Source organism: Prionailurus viverrinus, chromosome D3, assembly GCF_022837055.1.
Source record: "Prionailurus viverrinus isolate Anna chromosome D3, UM_Priviv_1.0, whole genome shotgun sequence".
Taxonomy (NCBI): domain Eukaryota; kingdom Metazoa; phylum Chordata; class Mammalia; order Carnivora; family Felidae; genus Prionailurus; species Prionailurus viverrinus.
In genome coordinates this window covers 65,214,338-65,226,181 of record NC_062572.1, presented here as the reverse complement: position 1 = coordinate 65,226,181, position 11,844 = coordinate 65,214,338, and the positions used below count along the sequence as shown (strand labels likewise).

The 11,844-nt window shown below is 35.2% G+C and overlaps 1 protein-coding gene across 3 annotated transcripts; it reads left to right on the top strand.

The window, feature by feature from the left end:
• The first annotated feature begins 366 nt into the window (after positions 1 to 366).
• SYT4 (synaptotagmin 4) lies at positions 367 to 10,176 on the top strand. Of its 3 annotated transcripts, none has more exons than XM_047827985.1 (4): positions 367 to 570; positions 3,551 to 4,359; positions 5,999 to 6,119; positions 7,452 to 10,176. In XM_047827985.1, exons 1-4 carry the CDS (start codon positions 537 to 539, stop codon positions 7,757 to 7,759), a joined length of 1,272 nt encoding a protein of 423 aa, XP_047683941.1. In that variant the 5' UTR covers positions 367 to 536; the 3' UTR covers positions 7,760 to 10,176. The 3 variants fall into 3 exon arrangements, with proteins under 3 accessions (XP_047683941.1, XP_047683940.1, XP_047683939.1); XM_047827984.1 differs by having other exon boundaries at positions 3,551 to 4,365; positions 6,002 to 6,119; XM_047827983.1 differs by having other exon boundaries at positions 3,551 to 4,365.
• Positions 10,177 to 11,844: the final 1,668 nt, after the last annotated feature.

Sequence of the window (11,844 nt, the reverse complement as noted above, 5' to 3'; positions counted from 1 at the left end):
CGCAGGCACATTTTTACTGATCTAGATGATCAGGAGATTTTCTATTAAGAACTGACACGAATGAGTTTGGGGGCTCATCTCCATGTGCTTGTGAGCCCCCACAGAATAGCAAAGCTAATCTCCAGTAGTCCAACAGTTAAAATAATTGATGAGTATGTGTTGAATCCTCAGGAGAGACGGGAGGAAGAAAGAAGGAAAGGGAGAGGAGAGGATTGGAGGGCGGAGGGGAGGAGGGCAGGTGCTGATTTCAACCCTGTAGCGTCAGGATTGCGTCAATTCGGGTTTCAGCCACGTCTAGAGTCTCAGAGACGAGCTTCTCAGAAGAGCCAAAACAGGAACAGGGGTGGCAAATCACTGTGCGAGGGCGAGTGGACCACCCCCTCCCCCCTTTGCCTCCTCCCGGTTCCAGGCGCAGGTCCCCTGGGCTCTGCGCTGTTGTTTTCAGCACTCGGGAAAGCCGGCGCTTCAGATCCAGGCAAGTGAATCAAGCCAGGGAGTTTTCCGTTCAGCACCTCGGACAGAACACGCAGCAAAAAATGGCTCCGATCACTACCAGCCGGGAAGAATTTGGTAAGCAAGTTACTCAACTTGTAACTGCGGTTGTTTCTTGAATACTCCGGGGTGGGCTGTGTTGTTGTTGTTGTTATTTTTATTTTTCCATGGGATGTTGGATATAGATCTCCTAGGTAGTTAATCTGAAAAGAAAATGAGAACTGTAAAGGGGCAATCGTGGCTTATCTGTTGTTTCTCCCTTCCTCCCTATCTTTCTCCTCAAAAAAATTGCCGTCTGCCAGGGAGATTTTACATCCAAGAAGTTCCTAAATGTTCGGGTAGCTCTGTAAATTGCAGCACGCGCTGAGTAAAGGAAAGGGGGTCTGTTGTTTGCAGTTGGTTTCATTAATTCTGTAGGTGATTTTTATTTGTAAGTAAATCTGTATTTAACTTACCAGGAGAAGCCAATGTTTCTGTGATTACATAAGGGTTTGATCTCGGTATAAAACAACTTATATGTTGAGGGTTTGGAATGTATATTTTATTATAGAGTGTACCATAAGGTTGTTTTTCTCTGCTATGTTTTTCTTGTATTCTTGAAATATGTTGCTAGTGAAAAACACAGAATCCTATGATGCTAGGGTGTTAGAGTGGTATTTGAAATGAACTAGCTTGGCCCATTGCATTTCACAGGTGAGGTAACCAGAGCCCAGAGAGATGAGGGACGTATTTCAGGTCAAACAGTTAATGAAAAGCTTTCGGAAAGTAGAATTAGGACTCCTATTTTCCAGTTCAATTTCCCTTTTCCTATACCAAATTTTTGGCACCATTGCTCTCCTTCTCTCTTTCAGTAAATAAAAACAGATGTACTTCAAATTAAAAAGTAGTATTTTAGTTCACATTATATTCCAAAGATAAGAGGTAGAGTTTTACTTACTTCACAAGTATTCAAAAAAATCAAGAAATTTTATAGAAGTTTGTGAATAAGGAATGATATCTATGAGTCCATGATAATTGTTATTTAACTGAGTGAAATGACTGAGGTCTTTGCTCTCAGAAGCTTAAAATCTCATTGGTAGAGAACATACAAGGAGTAGGTGAGTCTTTCCATGATTTAGTGAATATTTTGCCTTGTGACTTACGTATGAAATAGGGACAATCTGTGACATTATATTCAGAAATGAGTTTCCTTTACAGGCTTCCATTTGGGTGATTGATTTATATTATTATGATGTGTATTCCCAATTTCTGATTTGAAAATAAGAAATTTTCTAATACTGAGGCATTTTCAGAGATTGTGCTGGTAAAAAATATGTTTCAGCTTGGGCCATTGGTCTGTTTAAGAAAAAAAAAAAAGAAGGATCATTTTCTATTGCTTTTATTGTTCTCCTAGCATTGGCTAAAGAATTGCCTTAGTTCATGACTTTGGTTTTGCTCCCTGGCCTTGGATTATTAGAGTCCAGGAGTGGATTCTCCCCTGCCACCCCCCCACCCCCTCCACACACAAAGACTTGAATAGAAGAAAAAAACTGAAAAGCTGATACTAAGTTTAGCTGATTATCTTTAGCTCTTGTTTGATTCTTTTTCTGTAGCATTTGCTGCGTTTTCTACTTGGGGAATTCAAAGGTTTATTTTTCATCTCTACATGATTCAGTTTCTTGATATAATTAAACTATAGAATTTTTATTATTGTTTTTTAATATTGTTATATATGTCTTCTCTTATTTGTCATTGCTGGTTCTTATATTCTTTGAGTTCAGTTTTGAAATTATGAAGTAGGTAGGCAGAAGATTTGGGGGGTGGGGGAGGGGAGTAACAAAAGATTGTTCTTTCAGGGGTTATTCAAACAAGGCTTAACCCTTTTCTAACTGGGACTTTTAACTTTATTATTCACTATTTGGGATAAAAATAGATAAGAATGAAACTAAATGCAGATAATACTACATTAGTTATATTCACTATGACTATATTAAACATTGACTCAATTGATGCACTGTGTCCAGATATAGCAATACTGCGTTTACTTACACACTGTTACTAATCATTTGTTGGAAAAATATGCTTACATATGGCACATGATAAGCTTCATGCATAATCAGTATTACCTAATGTCAGTAATTTAATGTGCCCTCATTCAAGAAAGAATGCCAAATTCAATTTGATTACCATTTGCCATGTGGAAATATGCTAGAAAAAATCAGTTATGGATAAAATTGAACTCTAAATTATCTATTCTCACTCTTTACATGTTAAGGAACGATGATTCATTCATAACCATTGTTTTGTTTTTATCCTACTTAGGTGTAATTAATTTGTTCTTTGGGTAATTCAGTGTTTGAGAAATTATGAATCTGTATCCAAGGAGTTTGTAGTGTTAAAAGTTATATAATATTAATATCCTGTTGTTCATCTTTTTTGTTCTTTTTTTCCTAATATATGTAACATTTCTCTTATCATAATTGGGATGGAAATTATTGATAAGTTTGTGACAATAGCAGATAATGTTCCTCCATTTCTTAAAATTATTGGAACCACTGAACCCTTAGATGTTTGCTTCTTGAATCCGGGATAAATAAAGAACTACTAAGAATAAAAAATCTCCCAGTATTTCAAAAATGTGTATTTAGAGCTCCATAATCAGTAAAAATTGATGCTTCTGGAAAGCCTCAAAATGTCAAGAAAACATAATGAAATTAGTACTGACCTACCATGCTGTAGTTGACTCATGTTATCTGAGAAAACAAAGGTAGGTCAGGGTCATTTAGCATCCCCCATCCCGACCTAGGCCCTGTTTCATCTTTTCTTTTTATTTATGAAAAAAAAAAACTGAAATGAAGAAGTTTCTGTCATACGGTATTTTTTTCGGCATGTCACACAGTGGATGTGTTTATTCCTGAAGGTGACATGAAATGTGTACATAACTCATACCCAGAAGAGTTGGAAAGTAATCCAATCTGTGCAGCCTACAGCATTTGCCAGCTCCAGTATGCTTTTCAAATAGGCTCATGTCTCCAACTCTGCTCCTTTAATGTATGTTATTGGTCATTTGATTTTTCAGATGAAATCCCCACAGTGGTGGGGATCTTCAGTGCATTTGGCCTGGTCTTCACAGTCTCTCTGTTTGCATGGATCTGCTGTCAGAGAAAATCATCCAAGTCTAACAAGACTCCTCCATATAAGTTTGTGCATGTACTAAAAGGAGTTGATATTTATCCTGAAAACCTAAGTAGCAAGAAGAAGTTTGGAGCAGATGACAAAAATGAAGTAAAGAATAAGCCAGCTGTGCCAAAGAATTCATTACATCTCGACCTTGAGAAGAGAGATCTCAATGGCAATTTTCCCAAAACAAACCTCAAAGCTAGTAGCCCTTCTGATCTGGAGAGTGTGACCCCAAAGCTCTTTTCAGAAGGGGAGAAAGAAGCCGTTTCCCCTGATAGCTTAAAGTCCAGCACTTCCCTTACTTCAGAAGAGAAACAGGAGAAGTTGGGAACCCTCTTCTTCTCCTTAGAGTACAACTTTGAGAAGAAAGCATTTGTGGTAAATATCAAGGAAGCCCGTGGCTTGCCAGCCATGGATGAGCAGTCGATGACCTCTGACCCGTATATCAAAATGACGATCCTCCCAGAGAAGAAGCATAAAGTGAAAACCAGAGTTCTGAGAAAGACCTTGGACCCAGCTTTTGATGAGACCTTTACATTCTATGGGATCCTCTATACTCAGATCCAAGAGTTGGCCTTGCACTTCACAATCTTGAGTTTCGACAGGTTTTCAAGAGATGATATCATTGGAGAAGTCCTTATTCCTCTTGCAGGAATTGAATTATCTGATGGAAAAATGTTAATGAACAGAGAGATCATCAAGAGAAATGTTAGGGTAATTCATTTTTAGTGCTTAAAGTATTTATAAACATTCTTTTATTCAGCTTCTTTGTATCTAGGGGGTTTTCATTAAAATGATAAGTTTTATACATATCATCTTTACCATGTTTAATTATTATTAATCATAATCAAATGGGGATCAAGGGAATAGAGGAGATGAAAGAAAATTTAACCCACAGCTGAAATGTTTAAAGTATTTTAATTATATCAAATAAATAGGCATCCTTTGTGGATATTTAAAGAATACTTATATAAATATTTTTGTTAATTTCTATCTTAAGTATTTTGACTGCCACTTAAACTAAAATGCAGGCAAATATTTCTTATAAGCAAGTTAACAAAGATGTTTCATAATTGAATTTGAAATTGAAATTGAAACATAAAATTAAATCAATTTGTCCTGAGGATTTGGAAGTTATATTGACTTTTCATAGAATTGCTTTTCAAGGAGGAGACATCACATCATATTGAATTATAAATGTCCATGACTACGTTGTATGACAAGAAGTGAGTTACTCTGCCTTTGTAGGTATACTGCTTTGGTAGTTCTGAGACTATTATAAGATATCAAATTAATACTATTTCCCCTTTAAATATAGAACTTAATTGATTTAAACTATAATATTTTAGAAAGATTCTGTAGAATACTGTAAAGCTCACCTTTATTTCTTTGTTGAAATTAATGAAAAGTCAGAGTTCAGAAACGCTAAGTAGCTTGTTTGAGACACTCAGATGTTTAGCAGCATAGTAGGAATAAATATCTATTCCTACTTGGACTGTTTATTCATATAATAACCCCATGTGCATATAGACTGAAGAGTTAGGAGCTCTGGCCAGCCATCATTCTTAGTTATAATCCAGCTCTGAGTTTTCATTTTGTTTCATCAGTTAAAACTTGTACTTTGAGTTCTTGGTCATCTTAGCTAATGTCTTTAAAGTGCAAATAAAATCTAAGTAGTGTACAAAGAAGGATCTTATGATACTCTTCAAAAACAAAGTATTAAAAATTGAGTCAATTCCCTCCAAAACTTAATTCATTCCTTGGATTAAATGAGGACTTTGAGTGGGGGCTGAGGATAGAGAATTTTAATTCCATCAGCCCTGTGGGTCAGGAGAGTGGTGGCAGTCAGAATAAATTTCAGTTAGTCTGAATTCAAATTCCAGTAATGTTAGTGTTTTTTAAAAAATTGAAATCAAATCAAACTTAACATGAGTCATTTTGCCCTATACAGATCCTTTCAAATGAATAGACAATTTTCATTACTATTAGTAACTTCAAAAAGTAATTATTTAGTTAAAAAGCAAAAGTAAAAAAAAAATCCTCTGTAAAAGCTATACTCTAAATATCTTTAAACATTTCTAGTAATGGGTGTGGCTGACTCATTACAAATTTTAACAACCTGTAGTACCTAAAACCACCACAAGATGGCAGCCACCTGTTTTTAGAAAGTGGTAGCACTGCACAAAAGCTTGCAGTTACTCAGATTCCTTAGCATAGTAAAATAAAAATAAGTAGGAAAATTACATAAAACTAGCAATATTATATTGCTTTAAAATGTTGCTATAAGCACAAATTTCAAACCCAAGAAAATAATGAGAATACTTATACCACATCTCTCTTTGTTTAGAAGTCTTCAGGACGGGGTGAGTTACTGATCTCTCTCTGCTATCAGTCCACTACAAATACTCTCACTGTGGTTGTTTTAAAAGCTCGACACCTGCCTAAATCTGATGTGTCTGGACTTTCAGGTAAGAATGCTTCTGAAAAATTCAGTGTCAGTGAACAGTACATTGGGCAAAATAGCATCTAACGTGAATTTGATTTGCCTTTTACTCATAGTTTCAAGTGATGTGATTGTTTTTCCCTGTTTCTCATTATGGAATAACGATGTGATTCAATGCCATTAGCAAGAAAAATAAAACTACATAGTTCTACCAACTAAGCCATTGCTAATACATGATAGATGTCTGATTGAGTGAGTTTGAAGCAGAAAACAGTGATAAATGCAGAGGTAAGAAGCCATTGCCAAAAATATAGCAATTGTTTGGGAGAAGAGTTCTTCATTTTAGTGTTTTTAATGAGCCAACCTACACTTATTCTTCTGGTGTTCTTTTTATTATTTTTCCTTTAATTCCTTATGTATCTTCTTGAAGAATTAGCTCTTAGTTTTTGTGACTATTAAAAAAATTCCTCATATCACATTGTGAAAAGAACACATGACCTATGGGTTGAAAGGATCTGAGTTCAAATCCTAACCCTTCCATTTTAGCATATAACCTTGGCTATGTTTCATAATCTCTACACAAACTAATAAGTAATGATACTTACCTTGAGAGAGATTGTGAGGACTAGAAAGATATACTTCATTAAATATCACCTAGTTGTATTATTATTTTTAATATTATTATTGCTATTATTTAATAATGGCAGTTGAACACATTGTCTTAAATGTTTAGATTAGGAAGCTGAAATGAACTCATATGCTTCAACCAGAAAGAGGCAAAAAGAATATAATTAAATGTGTGAAAAAGTAGCATGATCCTAAAATCCACATATTAAAGGAAGATCAACTCTGAAAAACAGGAAGCAAACTCAGCAGGTGATTAAAGAAGCACAAAATTTAAAGCAAAAAGGACATTGCCATTGTGAATTCTAAATGCCTGTTCAACAGAAAAGCAGAGAGGTAGAGAGGCTTATCCAAAGTCATACAACTCAGAAAGGTTAGATCTTGTCTAATGTTTTTTTCTTCTATCCTATTTTCTGGAATGAGTTACAAGTAATCAGAGTGTGCCTCTGGAATATTTTGTTTTCTTCTCCTCTATATTATCTCATCTTCCTGCCATTGCACTTCTGTTCTCATCCTCTGGTTTAGAACAGTTTACTCTTCGCATTCACATTCTTATTGTCAATTTGTTGACAATAGAGAAGCCAAGCTATATCCATGTTTTCACTTTGTTCTGACTCATTTTCACTGCAATCTCATTTTATTGGCACGCAGTAACCTCCAAGGGCACCATTATATTGAAATCAACTCTCCAGCCAGGTTCTGCCAGTGTAACGTCTGTTGTTTACCATTGCAGATCCCTACGTGAAAGTGAACCTGTACCATGCCAAAAAGAGAATCTCTAAAAAGAAGACTCATGTGAAGAAATGCACCCCTAATGCAGTGTTCAATGAACTGTTTGTCTTTGATATTCCTTGTGAGGGTCTTGAAGAGATAAGTGTTGAGTTTCTGGTTTTGGATTCTGAAAGGGGATCCAGAAATGAGGTGATAGGGCGGTTGGTCCTGGGAGCAACAGCAGAAGGAACCGGTGGAGAGCACTGGAAAGAGATCTGTGACTATCCCAGGAGACAAATTGCCAAGTGGCATATGCTCTGTGATGGGTAGCATCCTAGACATGATGAGTTGGAACTTAATGATTTTTACTAGGCAAGGAACAATTTCCTTTCTCTTTTTTTCTCTGATACATGATTGCAAGCTTGTGACAACAAGCTACTTTTTTTTTTTTTTTGGTTAGAAATGGATTGAATTAGCAAACCCGAAAGTAACTGTCAATGTGTATCATGATCATTTCCCCTGATATTAAAGAAGTTGGGTAGATTTTCATGAGATATTCAATCTCTGCTGCAGGTTACCAAAGTAGCAAAGCATTTTATAAATATTACAGTGCAATCCCAAGCTATTGATGTGGTTTAGAAGGTGGTGATCTCATGTCACTAGAAAGAAATGTGATTTTTAGGATTTAGAAATGAAAAGCATGCTTTCTCTTATGAAAATTCATCCATTTTTCTTCAGGTGGGGAAATTACTTTTTCTTTAAATCCAAAGATATTAAAGAAATGTTCTCTGGTTTGTTTTCATCCATTATGTCATGTGAAAATGGTCGTCTTGCATATAAAAGTATATGGTCCTTTCTCTTTAGTTTGTAATTATTTGATACAATTTTATTATACAAGGAGTATCTTGGTTTTCTTTCGAAAGGACAGTGAACAAGCTGAGAAATCATTTTATCAAAGGGCTGAGTTGAGAACACTGTGGCTGAAATATTATTTTTCTCTCTCTTAAGGTTATATGTGAGTCAAATGTTATAAAATATAATCTCACATAAGAACCATGGCCTTGAATTATCCACTGACTATCACAAACATCAGTGTGGTCTAAGCAAGCCCTGTTTACCTTTGTTAAGTTGTGGAATTAGTTAGTGGTAAAGAAATAAACTTCAGTTAGAAATCCAGCTAGAAATGCAGCTTCCTGAAAGGAAATATGTATAGTATGCAAGTGTACATTCAAGTCTATCCCTTGTACGCAGAAAGGGCATGGCTAACTAAGTCTTTGTTTAGCATCTTCTTTCCCAGAAAGGACTAAGCTACTATTTGGAAAGAAACAAACAAGATTTAAGTTTTTTCCATTACTGGATAGAAAGCATCACTTAAACCAACAAAGTAATGACTAAACTATAGTTACACAGCGAGCCTAATATAATTTACACATGTTCACACAAAATGTATTTAGGCTGTCAAATTAGCACAACAGAGTATGTTTCACTATCTTTTCTAGGCTAATTTGCCTTGAGCTGTTGTCTGTGGAACAGTTTATAGACTTGTGTCTTGTATGGTTTTCCAGTGCCAGGGCTCTGAAATTCAATAAAAACCTGCTAGAGCAAAGTGGTGCCCTGTGATTACTTGAAAGAATGAACTTGAGATAATGTCACTATATCTGACTTTTTAGAGAGTATGAGTGAAACTGGGTACAGTTGAATTATTAAATATGCAAGTTAGAAATAAAGTCTACTGAAAAATTTACATTTTGAGTCAGGTTTTGTGTCCGTACTTTAGCAGTTTTTGAGAATGTGTTTGATATCACAGTGTTTGTAAATTCTCTGACAATGCATTTTCAAAACAACTTATACATGCTTTTTATGACTATGCCTAATGTAAAGAAAATGTTTTACATTCCGTATGTACAAAGATTGAAGTCAACCTCTTTTTTGTGCTTTAAGATGACTTTGGGATTAAAAAAAATATTCCCCGATCATTGTCTTTATTACACCAGAAAGTCACCTCACAGCATTTCTATGAAAGCAACATGAAATGAATTGTAGTCAGTGCATGGTTTGGGGAAGTAAAATGGCCTTTTTATGTATGTATATTTGGTTAAATAGGCCATGGAATATAATATATTTTGGAGCTCTAAACAGTTGTGAGAAGTCAACTCTAAGTATCCTTCACAGAAACCAGAAGTTAATGGTTATACCAAGTAAAGTATAGTTGTTGGAGGGAGATTTTTTTAAGTAGAACAACAAAACCAACAACAAATACTTTTAAAATTACAATGAATAATTTGTAAATAGTTTTTAGTTTTTAAAATTTAAAGTGTTTTTGAGTGTGAAAAGTTGAGTATAACTCTTTGTAACTGCTTTTAAGGAAAGAAAGAAGGAAAACTAGAAAGGAATTGAAACAGGCAGGGACATATGTGATCCCATCATCTTCTGAAAATTATACTGTTTTATAATGTATTACAATATCAGTGTGAATATCTTGAATTCTGTTACAAATCCTGCGCTGTATTAAACATGTAAATTAATTGTTTGTCTGATTAGCCAATCCAACCACCCTAAAGGGGAGGTCTCCATGTTTGAAGAACTGTGTAACTCAGTAACTGACTTGTTCTGATGTTGTAACTCAATAGAAGTGATTTGGAAGGAAGCATGGTGTATGAGATGGTGTCTGTTCTTTCGTGCCAGCTCTGTATGATGTTTGTAAGACCATGTTTGTAAGACATGAATAAATTGCTGCTTTTGCCCAACCCATTTCAACTCAAACTTTCTGCCAATGGACTCTGTAATAAGACTTCTCTTATATCTTTCTAAGCTTTAAGGTTCCTGAATAGATCCCCTGGCATTGAACAGGGATCATCAGTGATTCTGCACCAAGGTCTTTAATGTGTCTTATTTTATTTTGTTTAATCCTTCATAACAATCATCTGGTACAATTATCATTATCCCTATTATACAGAAGCAAAACCTGAGACTCAAGGAGCTTAGGCATTTGGCTCCAGTGCACATGGATAGTAAATAAAAGATTTTCATGGCTTACCACACTCCTCCCTCTGTGCCACACCACACACTCCTCAAGGAGACTTCATCAACTAGCTCTGCTAGAACCTTAAAGGGGCATATGACCAAATTCATTTACTTTTCCTATATTCACTTTTCCATATTTTATTTATCTTTTTCAGTATTTTCTATCACCGTTCTTTATTTCCTCTTCTTTTTTTCTCTTTTATGATCTGTTTTTTTAATATTTATTTATTTATTTATTTATTTTTTGTGAGAGAAGAACACAGGCACGTGCATGTGAGTGGGGGAGGGAATCTTAAGCATGCTTTGTGCTGTCAGTGCAGAGCCTGACATAGGGGTCAACTTCATTAACCATGAAATATGACCTGAGTGGAAACCAAGAGTGAGACACTTAACCCACTAAGCCACCCAGAAATAAAATGCCCCCATCTTATTTCTCATTTTAATCTCTTTCATTACCTATTTTATATTACTGCCTTTTGTGTCTTTTTCATTTTTCCCATATCCTTGCACTGGATTGATTTGGTTAGAAAAATGGTGTGGGAATGGAAGTCTTATTTCTTGTTAGAAAGTGGGAGAAAAAAACCTCATTGACATCTGCAATGTTCTCATCAAACACCAGCTAAGGTGACTGGGAACTATGAGGTCCACCACTGGAGGATCAGCCATCATTTATAGCATCAGTCTATATCTAGAGGTGTTCTGTGTTAACACACTTGGAAAAATGGCTTTGTAAATGGAATGCAGCTAGAACTGCCATTTTATTTTTCTTGCAAATCATATCAACTGTGTTATGAAGTTGCACAGGTATGTCAAAAGAGTTAGTTGGCCATTATATTTAAGTGTTCAAATATATTTTAATGGTCAAAAGCAACCAGAGACACTGAGGAGATTTTCCAAGGGAATTAGTCATTAAGGAAATGCTAATTAAAACCACAATGAGATATGACTGCACATCTATTACAATGGTTGAAATTTAAAAGTTTGAACATGTCAAGTGTTAGTGAAGATTTAGAGGAACTAGGTCATTCCTAAACTGCTGGTGGGATGCAAAATGCAGAACTAGTTTGGGAAACAAGTAGTCTCTTAAAAGTAAACATACATCTACCCTATAACCCAGTCATTACACTTCTGAGTATTTAGTAAGAGAAATGAAGGAATATATTTACACAAAGATTTGTACATGCGTTCCCATAGCAGCTTTATTTGTCATAGACAAAAACTATATTCAACCTAATGTTCATCAACAAGTGAATGCTTAATGAATTGTGTTATGTCTACACAATGGAAAGCTACTCAACAATGAAAATAAATGAACTACAGATATACGCATTAACATATATGAATCTTAACAATGATTACTTTGACTTAGGCCAGGTAATCTCCCCAAATAT